The 27,473-nt window shown below is 42.0% G+C and overlaps 4 protein-coding genes and 1 long non-coding RNA gene across 5 annotated transcripts; 2 read left to right on the top strand and 3 right to left on the bottom strand.

The window, feature by feature from the left end:
- Positions 1-887: 887 nt before the first annotated feature.
- Positions 888-4,435, bottom strand: sec61b (SEC61 translocon subunit beta). The gene is made up of 4 exons (XM_034611319.1): positions 4,273-4,435; positions 3,668-3,765; positions 2,476-2,580; positions 888-1,411 (listed from the first exon to the last, which is right to left on the bottom strand). Exons 1-4 carry the CDS (start codon positions 4,273-4,275, stop codon positions 1,324-1,326), a joined length of 294 nt encoding a protein of 97 aa, XP_034467210.1. The 5' UTR covers positions 4,276-4,435; the 3' UTR covers positions 888-1,323.
- Positions 4,436-4,689: 254 nt separating this feature from the next.
- Positions 4,690-9,524, top strand: alg2 (ALG2 alpha-1,3/1,6-mannosyltransferase). The gene is made up of 5 exons (XM_034611318.1): positions 4,690-4,841; positions 5,886-6,057; positions 6,175-6,312; positions 6,952-7,119; positions 7,962-9,524. Exons 2-5 carry the CDS (start codon positions 5,887-5,889, stop codon positions 8,700-8,702), a joined length of 1,218 nt encoding a protein of 405 aa, XP_034467209.1. The 5' UTR covers positions 4,690-4,841; position 5,886; the 3' UTR covers positions 8,703-9,524.
- Positions 9,525-9,663: 139 nt separating this feature from the next.
- On the bottom strand, positions 9,664-11,137 carry LOC117776381 (phospholipase A and acyltransferase 4-like). The gene is made up of 4 exons (XM_034610246.1): positions 11,111-11,137; positions 10,594-10,717; positions 10,122-10,423; positions 9,664-9,833 (listed from the first exon to the last, which is right to left on the bottom strand). Exons 1-4 carry the CDS (start codon positions 11,135-11,137, stop codon positions 9,744-9,746), a joined length of 543 nt encoding a protein of 180 aa, XP_034466137.1. The 3' UTR covers positions 9,664-9,743.
- A 520-nt stretch (positions 11,138-11,657) lies between these two features.
- LOC117776917 lies at positions 11,658-13,431 on the bottom strand. Its single transcript, XR_004616518.1, has 2 exons — positions 11,944-13,431; positions 11,658-11,841 (listed from the first exon to the last, which is right to left on the bottom strand). It is a non-coding gene; the product is annotated as an uncharacterized LOC117776917 (long non-coding RNA).
- A 9,526-nt stretch (positions 13,432-22,957) lies between these two features.
- Positions 22,958-27,011, top strand: LOC117777287 (DOMON domain-containing protein FRRS1L). Its single transcript, XM_034611960.1, has 5 exons — positions 22,958-23,428; positions 24,522-24,606; positions 24,902-25,040; positions 25,667-25,913; positions 25,991-27,011. The coding sequence occupies exons 1-5, from the start codon at positions 23,224-23,226 to the stop codon at positions 26,161-26,163; spliced, it is 849 nt and encodes a 282-aa protein (XP_034467851.1). The 5' UTR covers positions 22,958-23,223; the 3' UTR covers positions 26,164-27,011.
- The last annotated feature ends 462 nt before the right edge of the window (positions 27,012-27,473 follow it).

Here is a 27,473-nt window from a genome sequence, read left to right as displayed (position 1 = left end):
TCTTTGAACCTCCATTGAAGCAGGTTTACTGGGAGGTTAAAACTCTCATCCAGTCATTCTTCATTTGAATGAAGCAGCAGGTACAGAGACAAGTCTGGGCTTTTCTGCCTGTACAGTGTGTGAGATGTGTAGTCTTGTAAAGGCAGACAGGCAGAGCACTAGGATGACATGACTAGTTTGACGATTAAGGTAGATTACACGGGTGTACAAGTCGGTGCCAGTGTAGGTTGAACAGATGAAACAGATTGATGGGATAAGTAAGTGAGGCGCTGCCAAGATCTTCAGTCAGATGACTTGCAAGTAGTTTGTTTAAAGCAACTGTCTGAGCCATTCATCTCTCTCTAAAATTCCTGTTGCGTCTTGAAGCAGTGACATGTTCAATGCAAATGTTGTTTAAACAAAAGGTTGCAAATGGTAAATGGACTGTATTCATACAGCGCTGCTCATTATCGACTTAAAGTTTTTAGTACCATTCGAATTCACCCATTGACAGAGCTTCAATATCCAGCACTTTTTCTATCACACACCATTTAAACACTATCAGCAGGGGCAATTTAGGGTTCACTATATTGCCCAAGGACATTTCAAAATGCAAGCAAGGGGACATGGGGATTGAACCATCAACCATCTAGATAGTGGATGACCCTCTCTTCACCCTAAGCCACAGCAGCCCAAGTGGAAGTGCCCTTTGGAAATTGCACAATAGTTCACCGAAGGTTTAAAGCTAGAGCACTGCCTCACCTGCAACTGAAGAACTTGTCAAGAAACTTTTTCTCTCTAAAGACAAGATTCTACTTAATGTTAAAACAAGGGTCACAAAAAAGTAAAATTTAGACAGACAATGATTTCTTTTTCCTTTTTTTATTGTACAATATTACAATTATATTTTGTACAAATGCAGGTTAACAAAAATGCAAGTCAGGCTACAAAGAGAAATGTTTGCTGGGGGCCTGAAAAGAGTAGTGTCTTTGAGCACGGCCATGAACCTTCATGCAGCAGATCTGCTGCTGCGTCGACAGAAAGCCACAGACACAAACACACAGACGTCACAATGGTGAGGTGGGCGAGAATGTTTACTCCCGGTCATGTGATCAGATGTTCAAAACACGGGTGGACAAAAAAAACAAGGTGGTTACCAACATCAGTTGAAGATGAAGATTGTGTAGTAAAACAGTTGCATATCAATCCAGTTTGTGTGTCTGTGTGCTGCAAAGATGACGAGGAGGGGAACTATGAGCGTAAAGTTGTTGTTCATTTCTTGTTTGGTCCAGTTCCAATGTGTTAAGAAGCCGAGTCGCAGGGTCAGAGGTCATCAGGTGGAGTTTAAGAGCGGGTGTACTTCCCCCAGATGTGCAGCATGAAGACTGAAGCAATGAAGAGTAGACTCATCACCAGCACTGGCACCGGGCCACTGTCACAACAAAGAGACACTGATTAACACCCAGATTGACAAACACACACACGCACATTTGTATTCTCCCATGGGGAAAGCGCGACTGTGGGAAGTGGGGACAACAATAACTACGCAGGTTTTAAAGAACAACAACCAGAATCATTATATATATATATATATATATATATATATATATCTACACACAAACACACACACACACACACACTCGGATCACGAAACAAGCCTCGACCCTCCGCTTTCCCTCACTACTTATACAAATGTGAGAATCTGTGAGCTTGACCCTCACTTCTCTTCTTTTTCACAGCAAACACAAGACACCGAAAATCCCATAATTTGCGGTGACCCCGACCCGAGTGAGAGTCTCGGTGGAGTGGCTGATTTTATTGATGAGCTTCGGAAACATGGAGGGACTCTCATCTCTCAAGGAGGGTGGGAGTGAGCTGGGGGGGGGGTGGCAGTAGAGGGGGCACATCGCTAAGTAGCAGCATTTCCATGCCAACCATTTCCTCTGCTGCCCCCCACCTCCTCCCCCCTGTCAGAAGGCTGTAATTGAGTTGACCTTTCAGAGTGGATCCTTTAATGAAGCTTTGAGGCTGGCGTCTAACGCAGAAACAAACATGCACTCGATATACAGCACTGTATGGCAAGTCTGCCCTCCTTCGACTGCTGGAGAGACGCACTCAATAACCACCGCGGCACCATCGATCAACCCGGCCACGAGACAGGATGCCTTCTCTAATATTCGGGATGAGGATGCAGCGGAATAAAAGTTTATGTGCTCTTCTTACACAAACATAATTGCGTGTATGTGGATGCACACTTAAATGAAGCGGATTCAAAGCGCTGAAATTATTTGTTTTACAACGGCGGCACGTCTAACCAATTACCTGCCATTAAACCTGATGAACATAAACGACATTAATGATGGCGCCTGTATCGTATCAGACATCCTGAGAATTAGAGAGAATCTTGGTGGGAAACGTGTTAAAATATCAAAGGCTAAATTCATGCTAGTGAAAGTTGTGAAGTGCGTGTGTGTTATTTTTATTAACTGCACTTACACTTTGAGTCCTGGTGAGTCTTCTGTGTAGAAGCGCCACATGCCACCAGTGCCCGCCGATCCTGTGGTCCTGCCACCGCTGCGTGTACCACTGCTGGTAGCTTTCCTATGGAACACAGATGGATATAACACAACACGTCAACAATATGTTGATGCAGTAACGTAACCATAGTAACACAGACAATATAAATATTAAGGGCTTCCAAAGACAATTCATTTTATATTTTTCTTATGAAATAATAACAAGACATAAGACTGGAAGCCAACATTTTTTAAAACTCCTCCTTTTTTTTACTCTTTTAAAAATCAAGCCTCTAGAGAAACTAATAGGAATCACGAGACCATTCATTCTGAGCGAGTCATTTAGAAAAAAACCTGTTTGCCATTTGAACTGTATTCAGAGACTAACTCCGACTACAGTAGTTAGTGATGAAATATTGGGGTGATTCATGGCTGCTTCACTCTGTGATGAGATTAAACTGGGGTTAATGAGGTAATGAAGATGGTGATTGTAGAGGGAAATAATGAGGGAGCTTAACATTGAGCCTCTGATTACACACTGATTAAGTCCCGCAGCACAACATCTATCTGCTGCTCCAATCTACAGAGGGCACCCATACTATCTGAAATGTATCAATCAGTCTTTACAGTACGATGACATCAGCAGGGTGTTTGGAAAATAATTATGGAGAGCATGTTCAGGCCGAGACACAACACACGATGCATCAATGTTTGACGTGAAGTGGCCGTCAATAGCTTTAACTGTACAGTGATGGTCAGTGAGGTGTAATACACAGTTATATGGGGGTTACAAAAGAAGTATAACAGTTTAAGTGCAAAGCAACTATAAGTGTCTGAACTCTGCTGAAGTGATGAGCAGCCTCCTTCCAAAATAGATTCTCTAGGTGAGTGTGATGGTTGAAGAACAGTGGTGTCTGACACGTCGGTCCAGAACCTTCCACCGGTGCAGAAATGGATCTTAGGCAATATTGTCAGATTCAGACACTTTACAGATTTCTCTGACTACCTGGAGACCCTTCATGGACTGTGAGGGACTACTATGTTTTCCTTCATTTGTCATCCATCTGTGTGGTGGAAAGTTTACCCACTGCATATCTGTGTGTGTGTGGATGACTGCAGCTTGAACAGGCAGAAGTGTGGAGGTCAGATAATAAGCGTATGTGTGTTTATACCTTTGTCGGACTGTGGAGCCTGCGGCGCGGGGGGCCACAGTCTTACTGGGGGAACGGCCAGAGGCCCCAACATTGGTTGCACTTACTGCTGGTCCAGGCTGCAGGAGAGAGAAACACCAGATTTAAAAATCACACGAATGACAAACAGCTCAGTCAAACCAGATATCTGTCACTCACACTCACACACACATGTAAACACAGAATGTAAAATCTAACCTGTAGCATAGAGACACTTAATGACTCATGGATATCTAATGTACATTTGATTGACAACTGTACAATATGTCATGTTAGAGACTGATAGCAAAGGCCCTGACTGAGAGTCCACACTATTCCTTGGTTTCAACATCTGGTAGTTAACTCACAGAGTCTCCACCACATGTGATCACGAACATGTTACAGTGATTAACTGAGAGCTGCACTAGATGAACATGTGTGTTTTGTGACTGTTTAAGTTGTAGGAAATTAGCCACGTCTACAATTGTTGAGCTAACGTTAGCTAGCAAGCTAACGGATAGCAAAACGCTGTTTCGGGTCTGAATGACTGCGTAGAAACAGCTGAGCTTTGACTGCGGTGATAGTTCGGTGTGAGGCGAGAGTCGTACCATTTTGTTTTAGTGATGAGGATGTGAGCTGTGAGCGGAGTCCTTCTTCCAGCCGATGTCCAGGTCAGATGAGCCGCAGTCTGTGAGTTGACGGGTGAAAACTTAAGAAGAGAGACCACAGAGATGACGATCGTCTGAAAAGGACACGACTGCAAAACACAAGACCAGCGAGGGCGACCGAAGAGAAGCCTGAGCGGGCTGACAGCTTCCAACACAAACAATAATGATACAGACAATAACTTCAGAGCTTTTCTTCATGAGACATCCACTACATTTACTTGAAAAATATATATTTATCATAGTGTATTAAATATAGACATTTACTTTGACTTTAATTCGAAGGCAAACGAGTGACGCGCTATGACTCTGAAGGAGACGTGTCCCCGTTAAGTCGAGGAAAAGGACGCCATTGTGGTTCTAACGGGAAGCGCAGGTAGCCTGAGCTCAAGGGCTGATTTGAGCCAACATGGCGCCCGACCGACACAGTTTCAAGGCGGTAGTAGTGGCTGCTGCGGGCAGTAGATAAGCGTCAGCACAGGTTTCCGAGCTTGGACAACGTAGAAGCGAAGGTAAACATGTGTTTATATTGTAATGTGGTTGTGGTCGTTTAGAAATAGTCAAGTCAACTGTCCAACAAGTTGTTCATCTAAAAGCTGTTATACTTCCATTAGCTACAGGCTAGTTGGTATCATTATCTTATCTATGTGCAAAGACACGTATGTCACATATTATCAAACCTAATCTAAAGTCTCGTGTGTGTATTTACCTGCAGTTCGGTGCCAAGGCTTCTCCTCTGGCTGGCACGTGGCACAGTTCTATGGGAACTGGTGGTCATGGTGGTTAGCAGACAGTAGATGGATGTATATTATCTCATAAACAGCCATGACGTGAAGTGTTGTGAAATGTAGAAGTTACAGAAAATAAGCAAAATCACTCCATCTCTAAGTTTACCATTAGATCTTTACATCAAAGACTGGGTGTTTTTTGTTTTGTATCAGTGATTTGTTTGTTTTCGATTTAAAGTTGTTTGAATTCCACAGAAAATTAAATGTCTCTTTGGTGCATCTCACAGCCTTCATTCTTATAAAGGTTCAATGTGTAGAAGTTAGTGGTGAAGTGTCATGTTGCAGCTGAACACCCCTCACCTCACCCTCCCCTTCCAAACATGAGAGAGAACCTGTGGTAGCCTTCAGTTGTCATGAAAACTCAAAAGGTGTTACGTTTGTCCAGTCTGGGCTACTGTAAAAAAAAACATGACCCGCTCCTGATGTAAATATAAAGTATTTAAATCTAAAGGGCCCATTCTAGGTTAAAGAAAACAACAATTTGTACAATTTAGATGAAACACACTAGTGAAAACATCACTAGGATTATTTTATATTCAATTTCTGCCAATAGATCCCTTTCACCTAAATCTCACACACTGAAACTTTAAGTACCAACACTACTACAAGTTTTCACTCCTGATTTGTACATTATTTGCACTGTACTTCCTGCTGATACTCATAGTCATCTGCTTATCTGTCACTCTACAGGAATTCTAAACCTTGTCCCTAAACCAGCATTGTATTTTTTTTGTATATTGTATTGATTTGATCCGTTCTTGTGTGCAGGATGGTGCGGGTTGTGTTCCTCCATCCAGACCTGGGTATCGGTGGAGCAGAGCGGCTGGTGGTGGATGCTGCTGTCGCCCTGAAGTCTCAGGGATGTAGCGTTCAGATCTGGACGGCCCATTATGATCCAACACACTGCTTCTCAGAAACCCTGGACCCAGACCTGCCTGTGGTGCGTAAACACACCTACACTGCGTAATCGTTTCTCTCAAAGATTCACAACAATGGCAAATATATAACACGGAATCGGTTACATATGATTTCATTGTTTCTGCTACTCCTCTAACAGGTGTGTGTGGGTGACTGGCTTCCCACCAGTGTGTTTGGTTACCTACATGCCCTATGTGCCTACCTGAGGATGATCTATGTAGCCCTCTACCTGGTCTTCTTCAGTGGGGTGGAGTATGATGTCATCTTCTGTGATCAGGTGAGTTGTCAAACAGCTCTGCTGCTCAGAGAATAGCTTCCTTTGTGTTGCACAGGGGTCTGTCTCTTAGTGTCTCACCTTCTTACTACACCGTGTCCTGAAGTGGACACACTCTTGCTGGTTTTTTTTACTGTTTTGTATTTCACACAAATACACAAAGGTACCACCCTCTTACACATACAGTAAATACAAAGGAAACCTATTGTATACAGATCGGCTAGATAACCATCACTCTCTAAGTTAGTACAATCAGCCAAAACATGTCACGCGAACAGTGATTTTAGTGTTGTGTTGGTTTTTGTGTTTATTGTTTTTGTCTGTTTTTGTGTGTTCTTTGGTGAGTTATGTTAAGTCTGTGTTTAAAAAAAATAAAGGCTTTTACAAAATTTCCATTGTGTATTATTTCATTGACAATATACTGGAGTTATAAATGTTTAGCAATCATTTTACATTTTTTTAAAATTTGTTTTGTTCTGTCTCCATATTTAGAAAATAACAGTATTGTTGTATTCTAAAAATTACAGAAAACAACAATAATGTAATTTTCTAAATATGGAGATAGAACAAAACAAATAAATGAAAATTATTATTTCTGGGAAAAGACTATTTTTGATATTATCAACTTTCATTCCACCTCAGGTGTCGGTGTGCATCCCGATGTTGAGACTTTCCCGTCAAAGGAAGAAGGTTTTGTTTTACTGTCACTTCCCTGACCAGCTGCTGACCCAGAGGAGGTCAACTCTAAAGAAGCTTTACCGGGCTCCCATTGACTGGCTGGAGGAACGCACCACGGGAATGGCTGACATGGTACGTAATGGCTGAGGTTGGTAGACAGGCTCATACAAGAGAATGTGATGGTCTGGTTACAGGACAAGACTGTTTTAAATATCATTCAGATGCATGTAAGTCATCTTTTGAAAAGGTGTTGAGGAATGTTTAACAAGCAGTAAAGCAAAAGCAAATATATACAATATATCAAAGCATTAGAACAGGTTAAAAATATAAGAATAAAACTATTTTTTTATTTGCTTGAGATTTGATTTTTGACTGTAGCAAGATGTGTATATAATTAACTATATATTTGTATATATATTTGCTGGACATGGCATGGATCAGGCAATACAATGAAGATACCAATCAATATACAAAATATTTCAAAAGCAATTGCAGGATAGAAAGGCAATTTGCCTTCTGGAAAAAAATAAGTGAAAAAAAACTACATTGGTTGAAGTTTTTACTGTTTGACAGTTTCCAAATGATGTCTTGTATTGTTGTCTAACTCTATTACAATACTTGGTTGCTGCAGTTCATACACACTTTTGATTAACTGGCCAGAAATACACACAAATCATTTAAAAAAAGACAATAGTTTATCTTCTCAGAATTACTTCCCTGACTTGCCTTCACTCTTGTATAAAAATACAAGGTGTAATATTGAATACACCAAGGTGATTATTTAAAGTGTGATACAGCTTGATCTCCACAGGCAGGCTGTTGTAAAAAATCATGGCCCTGATAGAAATGAAATGACATTTCAATTTAAGTCTAGACTTACGGCTAATCACAGACCTCAGGCTGCTATCCAACTTATAGGAACCTGTGATATATGTGCGGTCCTTATGAACTAATCTCTCTGTATTTTCTCTTAGATTCTGGTAAACAGCAAGTTCACTGCAGGCATCTTCAGAGAGACCTTTCATAGTCTGAGCAGAGTCCAGACAGACGTCCTCTATCCTTCCCTCAACACACGTACCTTTGACCAGCCCTCCACTGAAGCACAGGGCCTGGAGGGGCTGCTCCCTGAGGCCACCTCCTGCCTGTTCCTCTCTCTGAACAGATACGAGAGAAAGAAGAATCTGGGCCTGGCTCTGGAGGCTCTGGCCTTCCTGAGGAGCAGCCTCCCTCCAAGCCAGAGAGCAGACGTTCACCTGGTGGTTGCAGGGGGCTACGATGACCGAGTTACTGAGAATGTTCAACATTACGTTGAACTGAAAGAACTGGCAGAGCAGCTCCACTTAAAGGACTGTGTCACTTTCCTGCGTTCCCCCTCTGATTCACTGAAGGTGGCACTGTTCCAGGGCAGCGCCGCCGTGCTCTACACCCCGAGCAGAGAGCATTTTGGGATCGTTCCCGTGGAGGCCATGTACTGCTGCTGCCCTGTTATCGCCGTGAACTCTGGGGGGCCCCTGGAGAGTGTGGCAGACGGGGAAACGGGCTTCTTGTGCGAGCCTACGGCCGAAGCCTTCTCTGAGGCCATGGGGAGGCTCGTCAGGGAGCCGCAGCTCCGCAGGGACATGGGACAAGCTGGGAGGAGGAGGGTGCAAGATAAGTTCTCTCTTCAGGCCTTCTCTGACCAGCTGTATGGGTACATTGTCAGGCTGAGCCAGTGATGTGAAGGTCGGCGGAGACGCAGGAGAGAACCAGCGCAATAGTGCACCACGGACCACTGGAGTCGTCTGAGTTGAAATGGATGTTTTCTAACGGAGAATGTATGTGTATATGTGCAGGCAGGTGAGGGGGTATTAGAGGACAATTAATCAGCATTCCCTTGGAGGGGTTGCTGCGAGGGAAAGAAGGATGGAATCTCTATACTAATTAAGAAAAGAGTAACGAGTTTACCAACCGTATCTCTGGAAAAATACCACCCCTGAAAGTGTGTTTACGTGTGTGTGTGTGTGAATATAACCGTGTATGTGTAGCAGCGTGGCAACCAAGAGCCTAGCAAATGAGTGTACCAAAAGGATTGATTGTTAGACTGAAATGTTTTTGCACTGTGTATGTTGTTTCTTGCTTTTCTACAGTAGCCTTTGTCTTTGTGTGTTTGGGGGATGATGATGAAGAAGAAGAAGAAGAAGAATGCAGTTACAGCTATGTGCCATCAGACAGCACACAGTCCCAGATCGATAAACAGGATGCTTTCCGCTACTTCCTGTCCACCCAGAGCTTAGTTCCCCTCTTGTATTCACGAGAGGCTGGCCTGTCCATGACTCTTGCTGCAGTGTGGACGTTATTAGAAAATGACAGAGTGTGTCTGGCTTTATTAGAGGTCTGGCTGATGGGCGGTGTGCCTGTGTCTGGGTCATTATCAACAAGGAGAATAGCAGAAGGTCATTGTGTCTGCGCGCTGGCCTCCTCAGCCCTCCTACTGTATAGAAATGCTCTTATTGACATTCCTGAAGTCTTAATAAACAAGAGGACAAATAGTTTTGTGACTTTTATGGGCTTTGCTTTGTTGGTAAGTATTTTTGGCCTTTAATAGAGTTTGCTAAGGATTTCCTGGGCAAGCATAGAGACAGAAACATTGTTAATGCAGCGCACAGATTAATTTGTTCCTCGAGTTGTTCAATGAAACATTCTCAAAGTAGCAGTGAAGGATTTTTTTTATTTTATTTTGCCTCCTGAACAAAGTTGGTGCGGCAGACGCACATATCTCAAGTTTCTGTCTCCATCCGTTGCTGCATTATCATTTGCAGAGTCTGAGTTGTGTCCACATGCACCTCATTCTTGTTCTTAAAGGGAATCTAAAAAAGTAAAAATAATTAAATTAGGATGTACCCAATGATTATTTTCATAATTGGCTGAAATACAGAAGATTATCGGATTTGGAAACCTGGATCTGTCAAATGTCAGATTTTTTTTAATTGAAAAAATACAGTGATGATTAATCAGTTAACCAATGAGTTACTTCGTTATAACATTTGATTTAGTTCTCTTTCAGTCTTTTAATCATTGCAGCTCTACAAAGAATTCCAGTTTGTCTGGTTGTAGATGTAATATTTCCCAATCCCTGAATCCCTGTCTGAACTCACCTGGTTGCACACAGCGTGGCCGTACCGGACGAATGTGGCGAAATGCTCACTATTGAAGTTCATCAGGTCGTATTGGAACTCCTGCAGCAGAAAAGTGTCAGAGCGATGCCTCATCATCTCCTGTGTTGACGGAACCAGGTTGTGTTTGTTGTTGTTGACCCTGATTCGAGTTCCTGGAGGCAGTTTGATATCTGCAACGCGCTGCGTGCAGACTCTGGTCTTCTTCAGAACACGGTCAGCGCTCGACTTTGGAGCCATCTGCTGAAGGAAGCTGCGGCAGGCTTTTTGTGTCATGTTCTCGTCTAGAAGGGAAAAATTAAAAAGATGAACTGTCGGTTAATAAACCTGGTGTATTTTAGTTGGCAGAATACAATTAAAAAAAAAAGTAAGGAGTGAATTGGAGTGAATAGCAGAGAAAATATCTACTCGAGACATAACAGGTTAAAAACAATGTCACATTTGAGTTTCTTACCTCCCACCCCAAAATGGATGACCCAGCCTTCTCCAACATAAACCCCCCAAAGAGACAATCCCAGCAGTGGGTTCACAAACTCAATCAAGTCCCCGTAATCTGCCGTGGACACACTCTGATCAATCTGAAGAGAAACAGGTTGACGTCAGAGCAGTTTACTGTTTTACATGCTCTTTTATATCTTTTTTAACTCGTTGGATTCAAATGAGAATAAAATGCCACTAATGATGACAATCAGGAAAATAAAATAAAGTCTCTTAATTTGAGTGACATTTGAAGGACTCCCTGTTGGGGACAATATTCAGCAAACAATGCAAAGCTGCAGAATTAATATAGATCTTAAAATAAATAGACTCAGTATGTAATACAAGTATATTCTTGCATATATAATAACATGTTTGTAATAACATAATTACACATAAATATAATTTTTTAGGCAAACGCACACCTTCAGGAATGTAGGGAGGTACCACTGGACTAATAATATAAAGTAGACTGGATGTAATAATTAACACACCTGTCGCCATGTCTTTTTGGAAAACATGCTGTTCCAGTTTTGCAACGGATCTATTGTTGCTGTCGGCCGAAATCAAAAGACCAAACGGACTGAAGAGTGTTTTCAGATTGTGACGCAGTGTGACCCGGTTGTGTAATAATTAAAATGCCTTTATTAGTCACTGATAGCCTTGACTGTGGATGTTTCCGATTAATACGTTACCTATTAATCTCAAGCTGACACTCTGTAATATCTAATTTTCTGAAATATGTTTTTATCTGCCATTTGTCTCAGTTTGTTTAAAAACTGTAGCTCCCCTGCTCAGACTTTTCAATTCCCACATCTCGTATTGATTCAGACATTTCTTCAGAGTCAATTCCAAAAGCTGAAATGCAAAGAAACCGACAGTAACGCCACTTGTTTTTCAGAGCTGCAAATTATTTGTCCCAATAGGTCCAATTAGAGCAGATGGCCTTGGTTTGATTTGAAATAGATACTCAGGTCTAGTGTTTGGAACATCACAGAGATTTGTCAATTTATATATCTATGTGATATGGATATTATTTAAAATTTTTAATATTCAGTATCTGTTCAGGCCAGAAAATCCCAGTTCTATATATTTACACCTGTGACATTTGCTCTGTTGTTGCTTGTTTGATCTGTTACCGATCAGCAAACTCAATAATGGACATTGATTAATTACTGATCTATTTATCCCGACACAAGATTGAGAGTAAGACACTTTACAGCCACTTTAATGTAGTTTTTATGAAACTTAATCTTAATCTGAAACGTATTGAGTTTAATCAGCCCATAAAAAATAAAGTAACAAATCTCTGAACAAAACTTAACACAGAATAAAACTTTAGGAAAGGTTTTGCATAAAACATGTTTGAAGACAACATGTAAGTGAGTCATTACAGTTCATAAAGAAGCACTGAGCCAAATGAATTGTTTCCTTCCCAGGAAACTGCCATTGTTTTTAAATTAAGAACCCAGTTAGTTTAATTTTCATATTCATATTATGAATTACATGGGTATTTGTGGTTGGCAGTTATAACTGAGCTTTTATTTGAAACCCTTTGTGAAACACGGTCGGATAAATTAAAAAAATATGACACCGAACGCAAATTAGACAAGAAAATGAAAGTCGTATCCATGGTACAAAATACAGTGTTATGCTGTATAATAAGATTAAAGAATGGAAACTCAGAAATTAACTACACTACCTATTTATAGAGAGTTTTAAGAATATAAAATGCTAACAGAGCAGGAATAAAAGCAGATCTGTGTGTGTGTGTGTGTGCGTGTGTGTGTGTGTGTGTGTGTTCCACATGCAGACACATTAAGAGTCGATGATGAGGGGGGCTTTCCTGCAGTGATTTAGGGTCCCTGCTCAGCCAAATGATAAAAAGGCCCCGAGGAGCCTGTGAGGGGGGGCAGAGACTCACAAACACAAACACACAGCAGTAAACACTCATCAGTATTAGCTCCGTGTGAATGTGTCCCACTTTACTAACTGCCCAGACGGATGATGTGTGAAGTCTCTTCTCTCTTTACCTCAAAGTTGTGTCCCCTTCCAGCCCCTCCACCCTCGCCATCCCCTCTCTCTCTCTCTCTCTCTCTCTCCCTCTCCGTGCCCTGTGGTGTGGTGGTTATTGAGATCACGGTGTGTCTGAGTGGCAGTGATAACCGGTACCCAGGTGCCACTGGCACATGGTGTTTAATTAATTAATGAGACCGCGGGGTTGGTTTTCTAATTCCACGTAGCCAGCACAGGGTTGTGGGGGGAGATAGCCTTGGAATGTTTAGGTGTGTGTTTTCAGGCGAGGAGAGGAGAGATGTATGTGGGAGTGTGTGTGTTTGTGTGTGTTATGGGTGTATATCTATTTTGTTGGCAGTTTGGGAGCTGGTTCCCTTGTTAGTGGAATATTAAATATGTATGGAATATTTTTACTCGCACTTTTAATCACGCCTTGTGATTGGGAGTTAATCATGGGCTAAATGGAGCTGATGATGAGAGGAACGCGGCGTTAATACATCAATCTGAACTCTGCTGTAACGGTAACCAGGTCATGGACTCATTGCCCTGAAAACAGAAATGTACATGAAATGTAAACACAAGAAGTGGATGGTGTTATAGTCTGTGTTATACTGGTTTAAATGTAATGAACTGGGTGATGAAGAAGTAAGACTGTTAGAAGTCAATTTACATAGAATATAAATACTTATATACATATTAGCATTTATTTCTCTATTTTTTGTGAGATTATTCTTCCAAACAGGAACAAAACCATTCCCCTCAAACATTTTTCAATTACATTTACCAGCAGAAGCTGGAGGGCAAGAAAACACAAACATTATAATAAATAAATATAATAAAACATTTAAATGACTCTAATATACTAAGAGGTTACTGATAATTTGTCCCAAAAAATTTATTACATTCATCAGCTCGTTTGCTTTATATTATAAACTCTCCAAGAAGGAACAATAGGAGAGCAGAATAAAAATGATGGATTTCGTCCAGGGCTTAAATGTTGAAAAAACATTACAACCACATTTTATTTTGTATTTTTACACAAAATAAGTATAATATTTCAGATTTCAGATTCAAACCTTTATTGTCTCTGTACGATAACATTCTTGTTGCCCTCTGATTTCCATTGATAGAGCAGTAATACTTGATTGGTTGAAATAAAAATAAAAAGGAAGTTATTAATAGAGAACACACTGAATAAATAAATAGATATAAAGTATATATAAACAAAATATATGAAATATGTAGTATGAATATTGCAAAGACAGATTTAGAAGAGTCTGTTGTGTAGCAGTAGTACACAAATAATCAAATGAGGAACAATATGCAGTTGTATGATAAATACAGTATATATTCTGTGCTGTGATGGAGAGTACATCGCGGAGAAAGAGCTTTCCTGCTCATGAACGGTAGAATATGCTCAAACAATACGAAACCTGCATTTGTATTCACAGCTCATCTTTAAGAGCAGTTTTACATGGTACATGTTAGCAAATTATGTATTTCTCACTTTACTGCTTCCATAAACTATTCAAATATATGAGCTTACACCTCATAAATGTTAACACTGCACAACTCTCACCCTCACACAGGCAAAACAGTCGTTGGAGCCGGTTTCACGGAGAGAAGGAATGATTTACTAAAGCTGCATAAAACTCATCTCTTGTGGGAGATCACAATAAAACTTGTATAATCTCTGATAGTGGAATATTATAGATAGCCTCTATAAAAATAGCTTTATGGTGCAGGAAAGAGAAGTATTACGACTCGTTCTACTCTACGTGTTTTCTGGTTCAAACCATCTTATAGCTTCAAGATAAACGAGACCATAGATTTCACTCAGCAGACGTCATTTAAATCACACTGGGTTTATCAATAAAAAGTCTTGTTTCACATGTCAAGTTATGAGGAAATGTCCACCAGTGTTGATAGGGTGCAGTCAGATAAGAAACAACACATGATAACGGTGAATAAAATTGAAAGTAGGAGGTTGCACTCTGCTCCGATAAAAGAATACGTAACTTATTGATGATAATAAATAATCACCTACGTTTTCCATTAATCAATTTGCCTCCGATGTTTAATGTTTAGACTGAGACAACACACATTATTTTATTCTGTCAAAGTTACCTGGCCGAGATGCTTTACTGCTGCTCTCATTTGCAGCAAAAACATCTGGTTGCATTAACAGGAAAAAGCACAAATCTGGAACGTTTGTGTGAGATTGTAAATCCACTTCACAGCGTAGCCCCAAACTTAATAATGAACATGATGTCTGTGGTGGTGTTTAAAACCACATGCAAACCTAGTGCAATACTTTTTCATGTAGCTCAGCCAGTTGGATGGACGCTAGACCGGAAAATATGATCTGGCAAAAAACTGCTGGTACAGATAAAGCGAGGACAACAGCAGGGACGTGTGGAGCCTCCGATCTCAACCCTCCAACTCCAACCTCCACAGAGATGACCGTGCTCTCCTGAATGACAAACGACCTGTCAGGTTAATGTAACAAGGCCAATTAAACAGCAGCAATATGTGTAACAGAGTCCAATATGCAATTGTAATATCTAATGTTATAATTACACAAAATCTGTTATTACTTGACACGTTTAGGCCTCCATAGACAATATGTGGAATGTTTGAGAAAGTTTCTGTACTCCTATGTCCACCTCCTTTTTGGGAGACCCATCCTGATAAAGGTGTGTCTCCCCCTTCACCTCTCCCCTCTCTGTTGTTGTACTCCATGGGAGAGGTAAGGGACATTTGGGTCGTTCAAATTTCTGTCTTTTAACCTCACAGTCATTATTTTTGTTTGTTTATACGCAAGCTTTAAGTTATTGTGTAATAATCTATCCCAAACTAAAACTAAAATCAAAAAACCAAAATTGATTGATCAATGTAATTAATGAGCTTTATAAATGTTATAAACGTTTTTTCTTTACTTTGACAGGGCCAGACTGTGTCTCCCACTTTCCCAACCCAGTTGGGATGACACAACACTCATCTCTGTGTGACAAGCGTTATTTTGAACACACAAACACAGACAGATATCCTGGCTCCCTGGTTGCTCTTCCTGGAGCAGCAGGGTGTTGCAGGAGGAGGAGGAGGAGGGAGGAGAGGGAAGCAGGAGGAAGAGGCAACAGGAGAACAGACCTCCCATTGAACTTGGCCAGCTTCCAGCACTCATTCATCCAGTACTCAGCTGTGAGTCACTCACACTGGCTTTAAACAAACACATTAACATGTGTGCAAACATTACAGGAGTGCTCACTTGTCTATGCACACATATAAATGTTGTCATCACGTCCTAATAGATACACACACACCACAGTTTAACTCCCTGTGTGTGTTTCTGCAGCACTTTTACCTGCAGCATTTTCATTTTTTTTGCTTTTTGGGGTCTTTAACGACGAGGGGGCTGGGGTCAAGATACGTTACGGTGGATTTTAGGGCTGTGTGTGTGTGTGTGTGTGTGTGTGTGTGTGTGTGTGTGTGTGTGTGTGTGTGTGCAGGCAGATGTACAGAGTGAGGCTGGTACACACTGATCCAGGGGCACCATCACCCACCTATAGCCCAGAAGGAGCTCACACTCGCCTGCGGGTACGACACCGCAGCGCTGTGCAGGAGAAGCTGAGCAGACCCCTGCACAGCTGGGTGGGATAACCTCCGGTGATTACACTCACAGGGGTGATGTCAATCAAGCTGACTGCCTGAATATGTGTGTGTGTGTGTGTGTGTGTGTGTGTGTGTGTGTGTGCACATGTGGGACAATGCCACTCGATTGTTGATGCAAGTATGCTTTATGTACAACTATGCATTCTTGTTTGTGTTTGTTTGTTTGTTTGTTTGTGTGTGTGTGTGTGTGTGTGTGTGTGTGTGTGTGTGTGTGTGTGTGTGTGTGTGTGTGTGTCTGTGCGCCCAGTGCCCAGTGATGGCCTGTTAGATTGAGCTGTCAGTCGAGAGGCACCAGATGAAGATTAATGGAGCGGGCAAACAATACGAGGCTGGCAATGATCATAAATATGCTAATGGACATTATCAATACACACTCACTGACATGCATGAGAGAGAGAGAGAGAGAGAGAGAAACAGAATGAAAGAGAGAAAAAGTGTGTGTGTGTGTATGTGTATACAGTATTTATGCAAAGATTTTGGATAGGAGGTGATTCAGGTTACTGCGTTGAAATAATTCTCCCTCCCCTTGGGAAGACCACACTCACACACACAGACACACACACACATATTTAGACCATCAGTGTGTTGGCGCTGACTGACGGACGGGAGAGACGGGCGTCCCATGTGTTATGTTTGGGTTGTGGGCTACATGAGGGAGGGGAGGAGGACGGGGGCTCATTGAGTAGATAACATGATTGGTGTCACATTAAAATGTGTTTATTTAGCGTGTGTGCACGCGTGTGTGGGCGGGTGAGAAGGGCAGTGGATAGCGATGATGACTGTGCCAAGCCTCTGATTAAGACTACAGGTTCAGCTAATGGCACAATGAGAGGCTGATTAAGAGAGGAGGAGATGGTGAAAAAAACAAACAAGCGGAGGGAGATAAAAGGGATGGATAGACAGATCCATTCACTAAACTGATGATGGGGCTCTTTGTTGTCTCATCCCATTCTGTGGTTCTCTGGGGTCCATCCAGTGTCTGCAGCATGCACTCATTTTTTAAATGAAAAGCCTCTTTCTTCATCTCTCTCTGCCTCCCGCTCCTCCCCCCTCTCCCTCTCCGCCCATATGGGTCACACGGAACAAAAGAGCAGTGCAGGGGCCTGAAAACCTGGTCGTCCACTCCATCACCTGAAAACACAGCTCTTAACCTCCTTCTGCCGACTTTTCACCTCCAGTTGTCTCCTCTCCTGCCGCCTCCTGAACACTCCACTCTGCTCCACTAGGGTCTGCAAAGTCCACTGGGAAATGTCGGGGGGCTCACAGGGCTCACAGGGCTCTCCGACCTTCCTTGTCCTTTAAACACACATGCACTCCTACGGTCACAGACACACGCTATCCATCCGATCCTGATGGAGAGTGTAATTTGTGTGTGGCAGGTTTGCGATGGATGGAGTGTGTAGAGTAGACGTAGGGAAGTGGTTATGATTGGGGCTAATGAGCTCACAGGGGATGCTGGGTTAGAGAAGGCTGGCCAATGGTAGGCCTGGTTCAGATACACATCTCTGGAGGGTCCCTGCTGAGCTGAGGCCCCTTGTATCCCCGTGGGAATCTTTTTTGTGTATGAGTGTGTGTGTCTGGATGGTTCCACTGGTCCCTGTGGTCATTATACACTCATTCTGCTGAGCTGGTTGTTATCGGGCTCCATGGACAGGAGTAGTTAAGCATTTAGATGTTGAACGAGAGCGGTCATTAAGTCAAGGTCACTGCGACTCAGAGGGACTCGCTTGTTTTTGGAGTCTTATTGAGCATAATACTCTTGGAAGCAGAGCAGAAAAAGTCAGTGATGATGGCTAACACTGCATCAGTGGGAAGTGTGGGTATGTGCGAACAGGTGTGTGTGACAGTGAGTCATTCTGTGTGTCTCATTATCATGCATCGTGTGTCAGTGTTGTCCAGGAGGCTGAGCCTCCATGCCATGCTCCAGGGGAGAGTTATAGATTACTGGCTGGAGCAGGCTGGGACCAGGGGAGCCGCTGGAGCCCAGACCCAAGAACTGTAGGCTGGGCACGGTTCTCAGCTCATCAGCCTGTCTCTGGAGGCTGCGGAGCTTAACCTGGAGCAAGGCTCTGATTAACCAGACTAATGACGGTGCAGCCCCTAGCTCCCACTGCCCAACACCATAATCACTGCTTAAGGCCCTGACCAGTCGGCGTGTCTATATGGAGACAGAGAGAGAGCGGTGTCACAGCTTAATGGATAAGTCTACTGACAACAAGCATTTTAAGTCAGCTGTCAATACGAGCTTTGAGAGTCATTCCCACGGATGCACTGTGTGCAAAGCTGGAATGAGATCAAATACATTCCGAGCTTAAATACATATTTCTGTTTGTCAGCTATACCTGTGCATTTAGCTGAGTGTGTGCATGTGAATATGTGTCCCTGTGTTTGTGTGTGTGATCACAGTGTTGAGGTGTTTAATGAGTGCTGATCGATGTCTCATCTGTGCCTTCTTATCTCTAAAGCAAACATTTCATCAGCACAATGGAACCTCTCAGCCTTTGGTACACACAGAGACCCCAACAGACAAACTGCACAAACCAAACCAGGTATGCAAATAGGACCAAGACAGACATGCTTTTCATATCCCACAGTCACAGAGAATTACCCAATAAGTATAATAAAAGTGTGTGTCTTTTTGGTCTGTGAGTGGGAAGCAAGGGAGGGGAAGGGGTGGAGGTGCACTCGCTCTGCAGCCAGAAGAACATGTCAATAGTTCTTACTTTCGTCTGTGAGTAAAGTGATTTCTGACATCTCCTAAATGAGGCCCTGGGGGTGGAGGGGCCTGCAGCGAGATCACAGACCTGCTTTATGACTGTTTGCGCGAGTGGGAGAGTTAGAGACCGAGGTAATAGCTTGACGCTATAAGTGGGGCTGAGTCGATAAGTGATCTAGCTATACTGTCCAGCAGAGAATGAGGTGGGAGGTATCCAACGTAGAGTTTAGATGCCAAAATAAAAAGAAAGAAGCCACGGGGGGTTTACTGCTGCAGCTCTATGAAGGGATCAAATGATACCTCTGCTACAGATACACTGTAATACATGAGCCACTGAGTGGAACAGGAGAGATAAGGAGCTGTTAAATATGTTTAACTGCATTACAAATATATAGAAAGAGAAGGCAGATTTTAGTTTAAATGATTGAAGCCAAGGGAGAACATTTTTCTTATTGTCATCAATAAACAGTATCAACTAGAAGGGCATTCAAAAAGGCTGATAGGCCACTTGATCACCATATTGCATACGTATTGAGATCAGATCCATCCAGCTCATTATCCAGGTCTGAACCAAATTTTACCTGTTCATAGGTATTAGCACTCACATGATCTCTTCTGAAAGAATGTGAAAAAAGAACATTCCTTCACTCCAAAAGTTAATGTGTTCTTCCTTGGATCATTCTCCACCATGCTATCCAACAGCAATGAGATCATAACCCCCTCCTCCCTAAATGTGTCACTCTTAAATATGTAATCAATTCTCTTAATCATTTTTGGACTAAAAACTTTGTCAGATCATGTCACTGTTGGCTTTGGTCCCCCTCGTCGGATCTGTTAATAGTAACGACACTGTAGGAAATCATAACCTTTATTGTTTAAGGTAACAGAGGGAAGAGCAGAAGCAGTGGCAGATATGAGTGTGCACAACTTACATGTATGTTCAATCGGCCACATGAGTCTGCAGGGGCTGTTACTTACTGACTATGCCTTCCACATCACTACTGATTCCCAACATCCTGCGCTTACCTTGTGTGTCCGGATGCACAATTGTGTATGGCTGGCTGTGTTGCAGGTATGCATTTTTCCTATAGTGTTTGTGTGTGTGTGTGTGTGTGTGTGTGTGTGTGTGTGTGTGTGTGTGTGTGTGTGTGTGTGTGTGTGTGTGTGTGTGTGTATATGTGTGTTTCGTTCCACCTTTGCAAGTGCTGGTTGATGGCTAAGCAGACGACAGATCCAGGCATGCACTCATAGCAGCTGTGTTTCTGAATGGATCCAGCGGCCATTGTTCTCCTGTCACTAACTCGTCTCTCAGGCCCAGGAGACACACCACTGACATTTACCAGACTAACCCCCCTCCCTCCCTCAAACCCCATACCCCCCACCCCAAGGCGAACCTCACCCTCTCCTCACTGCTCCTCTCCCACCACCCTTTTCCTCTCTCCTGTCTCATTCTCGCTCTCCGTCTCCTCCTGTCTCTCTCTCTATGGCCTGACACGCGTGGACAGATGTGTGCGGATGGTGTGAGTGTGCGAAGCCGAGTGAGTGTTTGTGTTAGGCCCTTTAAGGCTATTAAGATAAGATTGGTACGCCCAGAGTCCCTCATTACCCAGCAAGCATTGCTCCCTACATGAAATGGTAATTGGGAAGGGGAGAGAGAGGGATCGAGAGGGTTGGAGTGGAAGTGGAAATAATACGAGGATAAACGAGGGATAATTGGACGGATTGAGAATAAGAGGAGCGATTGATCAGGTTGATTTGTGTCTGCGGAGAGAAGCGGTATGAATTGAGGGGGGGTTAAAGGTCACACACTCTTGTATGTGCAAACACGTATGTGCAGAGACATGATAAAAAAAACACACATTTTTAATGCATGAGGGGTTGTTCTTCAGAACTGCACGCTGTTCAACGTGAGCTTAAATTTCACACGTTAACATGCACACAGGCATGTTAGAGCATGCAGGGAAACTCCGAAGAGGTCTATAATTATAATGGTGTCATTATTTTGTCATCTCCGAATTATTCGCTGGTGATCATCAGATTTCGTGTTTTGTTTTTTAAAACTATTTACATGCTTTATGTTTGAGTATGTGTGTTAATGTGAGATTATGTATTTTAGTTCATCTTTATTGTCACTCGATTTAAGTTTCCTTCACACAGTGAAACACCAGCATCACCTACAGGACACAGATGTCAACAGCAACGTTCCCTGCTTTATTCATCACCTCTTCAACTTCTGAACCTGGTAAAAAATATGAAACTCCACATAACTGACCAAACAAAAAAATACGAAAGTAACCAGTTATACAGTTTAATCACTACAGTTTTTATAAACTATGTTGTTTCTTTATATATATTTTAATTTTGTATTAACTTAACCAAAATCTGCTGTTAATCTGCAATAAATTAAACTCATAAATAAATGTGTGCTCATACAATAAATATGTTGTAAACTTAGTACAAAAACAATTCAATATAATGTATTACATTCATCACTGCCATCATTATGAAATTTAAATTTCCTTGAAGTGTTCTGTTAAGACTGTTTCTCTCTGGTGAGTCAAAGGCTTTAATAAGTCTGTAAGGGGCAGTGTTATTCCTAAATAAGACACTGAGGTGACTGAAATCCTCAAAAATCTAAAGGTAACTCTTGAATTTTTGATGAGACAGTCGGCCAACTAAAGTGACAGTTACTACACTGTGTCAAGAGTTTGGGTGTTTCCTGGGATATAATAGAATAAAAGTGAGACAGATAGCTGGTCTGGGAAGAGACTTCCCAAGCAGATTTGGATATGAAGTTGAAACTGTGGATTTATATCACCATCAAGTGGCAGGACTGTGTACAAGCAGTTGCTGGATATAAGCAGAGCTAGTCAGATAATGATTACGAGTAGAGTCACCAGTTTTCATTTGAAACAATGCATTTTTACTCATTTAAATAATGTACACAATAATATCTATACTTGCTTGGGGATTAAAAATTCACCAGTACTTCAGGTACACATGTGCTGCAGTGTTCCTAAAAGCATCTGGGACACGACTTGTGGGGACATTGTGACACAAATTCACAAATTAAAGCAAAGCTGCACAGTATTAAATAAATAATGTCTTCCGTGAGTTCTTATAGGGCTGCACAAACCTTTATACATTTTTAAACAGCATCTACATGTGGACCAGCACAAAAATACACAAATTATTAGTTGTGAAAAACATTTGCCAGATGTTTTACCACTTCAGAAACCAGGGACGCTGAGGTCATGTCTGTCTTTATTTTGGGGGAGTCCAACATTTAGAAAACATGACTATTTCATTTGTTGATTTTTCCATTTTTAGATCCCACAAATTTAAATGTATCAACTTTATCCACAAAGATAAATAAAAGATTGCTCCAGCAGAAATTCAATCCTGACAGTGTGGGAAAGAAAAACACTTAAACCTAATATTATAAAATAACATTTACAGAAAATGTACCTAATAAAACAAAACCTAAAATCCAATTGGTAATCCATAATTATAGTAGTTTTCATTTTGAATTCTTAGTGTTACAGGGACTCAAATCCTGGCTGTGGCCCTGGCAATAATTTTATTTTCAACTAACTATAAATATATATATTGATTTTTAGTCTATCCAAATTTGGTCAATCAGGTTATTTCAGCCAGTTAATGGTTTTGTTTTTACATCATCACACCCAAGTATTCAAATCTGTCAGAGATTCTGTGTCAATTGTTTAAAAAATGCCTTTTTATCAGCAGCGTCTATAAACCATAATTCCCAATTGATCGATCCTGATAGCAGCACGTCTCGGCTCCTCATTGGTCGTTACTGTGCCTGACTGAGGAGGGAGAAACCGGGCGAAACCATTCATCCAGCCAATACTTCCACCGACTAATATCTCGGATTACCGAGCAGGAGTAGCAGCTAGACTCAGATTTAAAAGAGGATTATGTTCGTGTATCTGAATTAGATGGTTAGATTACCAGTCTGGGTAATTTAGAGCTGGATTAGCCTGTTAATCACACGGTGAACCCCCCCAACGTCCGCGAGAATAAACAGCCGAGCAGCCAATTATGATGCGGAGATGATTTTAGTGAAGCTGCGATGGAGACCTGCGGAGAAACAGGGATGGAAACAGGGATGAGGATCTGGTTTGATATCAGTTCGGTTCAGTAGTTGTATGTCGCTGTTTCATATTTAGATTATTGGCCATGGTTTTCCTGCGGAGGCTCGTGCAGCTGCTGGTGCTGCTGATCCAGGGCGGATGGTGGGGGGTCGCTCCGAGCCCCACCGACGAGGGAGCACTCAGGGCCGGCCACGGGGAGCACGGAGAGCCGGGGCACCAGGAGCCGCACAAGGACTCGTACAGCACCTTTGCCTCCGAGTTCCTGGAGTCCAGATACCTGTCCGATGACGGTGAGAAGCTGCAGCTCGGTTTACTGATGACTCGCAGCCTGTGGGGTTTTGTTTACATGTCATTTACATGCGGACCAACATAACATATGTGTCGATAACACAAGATAGAGACAAATAAACAGAGAATACAAGAAGAAAATGAACATGTGCCCTTTTTGTCATGTCTTGGATTCGACCTGTCTCCTGTGTAAGAGGCCTTTCAGCCTTTCAGCACCCAGGCCAGCTCCCTGCTGTTAGTACACCTCTCTCTCTCTCTCTCTCTCTCTCTCTCTCTCTCTCTCTCTCTCTCTCACACACACACACGTTTGTATTTAGCGAGGACACTCATTGACACAATAAAATAAAATTCCCTAGCCGCTTACCCTGCTAACCCTAAAACCAAGTCTTAACCCTCAAATAGCCCATTGAAGAAGTGAAGCCAAAGCATCTCGACCCCCCCCCCCCCCCCCCCCCCCCGTTGGCTGGCTGCAATATAGGTCATAGATCCCACCTCCTCCATGTTAATAGGTTGGATATGGACCACACTAAAAAGTCAAAGTACAGGTCAAGATTTTTCTTTTCTCAAAGATGATTATTTTAGGTAAATCACATTGATGGTTGTTGAAGTGCTAATGTTTCCACTTTTGTTTAAATTAGCTTTTTGATGATATGCTGTAAAAACAGGCTGACTTGTGATTGGCGTGCGTGTCTCGATTGGACCTTGCTGTTGCTCAGATGCAAGATGGCAGTGAGCGTGGGGGGAAGTGTAGACACGTCCACCATCTGAAAGTACAGTCTATGGGACGATCTAACCAAAACCTTATCCATAACCTTAACCATGACCACTTCATGACCTTAACCCCACCACAGTTCACATATTACTCCTAAACTTAACCAGGCCCTCATAAATTATGTTTGATCAGGACCAGCCTTTGGCCCCCATGAGGTCTACTGTTTAGACTGGAAAAGGTCCTAACTAACAACGAGTGCGTGCACACACACACACACACACACACACACACACACACACACACACACACACACACACACACACACACATACACAGTACTGATGGTCTTCTTCATCAGATGTGTTTTTGTTGCTGATTTTGCAGGTTATCCGTTCCCCACAGCTCCACCAGTGGATCCCTTTGCCAAGATCAAAGTCGTTGACTGTGGAGTCACCAAAGGCTGCATCAGGTCAGAGACAGAAACACCTTTTACCAGCTCCTTCATTCTGGAAACAGAGCTCTTCTGCAGCTGAATTTCCCAGAGCTGCTTTATCCTAGATTCTGTGGCCTGACTTCAGAGATCTGCTGCTAAACATGGAAACTCTCCACTGTGCTTGTTCTCTGAAACCTGAATAGAGCTTTACTTTGGCTCTACATTAATATTCTGAATATTGGGAGCCAAATGTTTCCCCCTGCGCTCTGTTTGACTGTGTGATATTTCAATGTGAGTGAGATAACAACTGTCTGTCTTTGTCTCTGTCCAGGTATGGGAAGCCAGGGTGTGATGCAGAGTCGTGCGACTACTTTCTGAGTTACCGTCGCATTGGTACAGACGTGGAGTATGAAATGAGTGCAGACACAGACGGCTGGGTGGCCGTGGGTTTTTCCTCTGACAAGAAAATGGTGAGCAGCCACACAACCTCTCTGACTGCTGTTCCTGTAATTCCTGTATCTAGGTCGGGCTAATACACATGTTGTTGGGTTTGCTTCAACAGAATTGACCTTAGGTGCTGTAGGCTATCAGACAAGGTTCCTGGAAATGTACAATCAATAATCCATAATCAAACATGGACATGTTGAAAATTGTGCAACTTTGTAAGATCTTACAGTCAGTTAAAATATTAACTACAGGAAAAGTAAGAATGTGGGCTTTTATTCCAAAAGCTTCCATAATGAGAAGCTTTGTATATATTGTATGATAAGACATTTAAAGGTAAGCCCAAATTTAAGCAAATGTCTCCGTTCAGTTACAATATGTTGAGTTTTCTGACTTTGTTTCCTCTAATATCATTTAGTTTTTCCCTCTAAAATACAATTATTCACATGAAAATATAATCATGGGCTGAACTGCTTTGAGTTCATGTTTACACTAAGACCATAGAATATATATGTAAAAATTAAACATCCGTTAAAGATGAGTTTGACATCCAGCTAACACGTGACCATTGTTAGTGCTTTAGTTAATATGGTGATGAAGCATTTTGCAGAAAAGGTCTTCATCCCTTGTTATTTCCTTTCTGTATCCTCAGGGCGGAGACGATGTCATGGGCTGCGTCCATGATGACAACGGTCGTGTGCGGATTCATCACTTCTATAACGTCGGCCAGTGGGCGAAGGAGATCAAGAGGAACCCGGCCAGAGATGAGGAGGGAGTTTTCGAGAGCAATCGGGTGACCTGCCGTTTCAAACGGCCGCTGTATGTCCCCAGAGAGGAGACACTGGTGGACTTACACCTGTCGTGGTATTACCTGTTCGCATGGGGTCCCGCCATTCAAGGTGAGTAAAGCATCAGCGTAAAGTGAAACCTTTTTATGTTTGTTTGTCATCTTACACTGTCTTACCTTTTCCGATAGGTTCCATCACGAGGCATGACATCGACAGTCCGCCCGTCAGCGACCACATGATCAGTATCTATAAGTACGAGGACATCTTCATGCCTTCCACAGCGTACCAGACCTTCAACTCTCCCCTCTGCTTACTGCTCATCGTAGCTCTCACCTTCTACCTACTGATGGGGACACCATAATGAAGCACAGCAGAGCACAGAGGAGGAGATGAAGCAGCAAAGTTGACATTTTTTAGATGCCACATTCAAGTGTGCACTTTGCACACAGTGTTAGACATTTTAAACACATAGCGAATATACAGTACATCCATTACTCTGAACTCACCCAGAGGATCCGGACAAATTATTAAACCTATATTGTATAAGTGTTATGTACTGGTGTCAGTACAAGAGGTCTGATGACAGAGTAGTATTTTAGTTTAAATAGGTCAACTACTTTAAGTATTTATTGTAACTTCCAAGTATTAAAAAAGTACAAGGGGTACACATTCACAAGTATTCAAAAATACTGCATGCACTGGGAAATCTAGGAATAATTTCAAAAAGCCAATGTTCACTGGTGATGAGAAGAATAAGACAGTGTGAGTCTTCCTGAGGACAAAAGAAACCAACCAACTCACAGCAGATACACAAACTCTGCCTGTCCCCTCACTCATGTTTAAACAGAAAATAAGAGTTTAAATATCCAAGGTCTGCCTACTGTATGCGTTTACAATTAAAAATATTTTCATTAACTTTAAAAAAAATGTTTTCGTTTGACTCATCTTGACTCATAATTTCCCTTTAAGAACTTTTTCCCACCTTTACCTCAACAGTGGCTGTTTGATTATCAGCACTGTTGCACTGTGACTGTGTCGCACAAACAGAGAGAGACTGCTACACGAGTTCGGCTACGATTTCCAATGTGAGCAACAACATCACTGAACAGGAACAAACTGAGGATCTAAGAACATTTTGCTTGGACATGGACTAATTTCCCCCTGTTATTGTAGCCTTTTGATCTCTATTAAAATGACTGAATACGTTGAGATGCCTCCTACTGAAACAATCTGCTATATTTGTTTATTATTATTACAAAATTAAGAATATAAAATAAAACATAAGAAAATACAGACATTGCTGTGTTTGAACTGCCGCCTGAAAAATTTGTCAAACAGTGAAAACAATTATATATTTTAATAGAATTACCACTGAGGTCATGTGCCCAATATTTTGATGATATTAGTCTTAGTAACTTTGAATTTTGTTGGAAATCAGGTATGGAAAAATCTTCCAGATGAATGACCAGTGACTATAGCTCATAACTTGCTGTAAGCATGAGCTTCTAACGACACTGGACCAAACATTTCATGACAAATACTGATTATGGCTGATTACATTAAAGCCGATATTATGTGATTATATCATGTTTCTAATTGATCTGATTGTATAGAAGATATATTGTCTCACATTGTTGTTTTTTTACAGCTACCACAGTGAGCCACCAAAGC

The sequence above is a fragment of the Hippoglossus hippoglossus genome, chromosome 16 (assembly GCF_009819705.1).
Source record: "Hippoglossus hippoglossus isolate fHipHip1 chromosome 16, fHipHip1.pri, whole genome shotgun sequence".
NCBI classification, from domain to species: Eukaryota; Metazoa; Chordata; class Actinopteri; order Pleuronectiformes; family Pleuronectidae; genus Hippoglossus; species Hippoglossus hippoglossus.
This window is presented reverse-complemented; position numbering and strand designations above follow the sequence as displayed.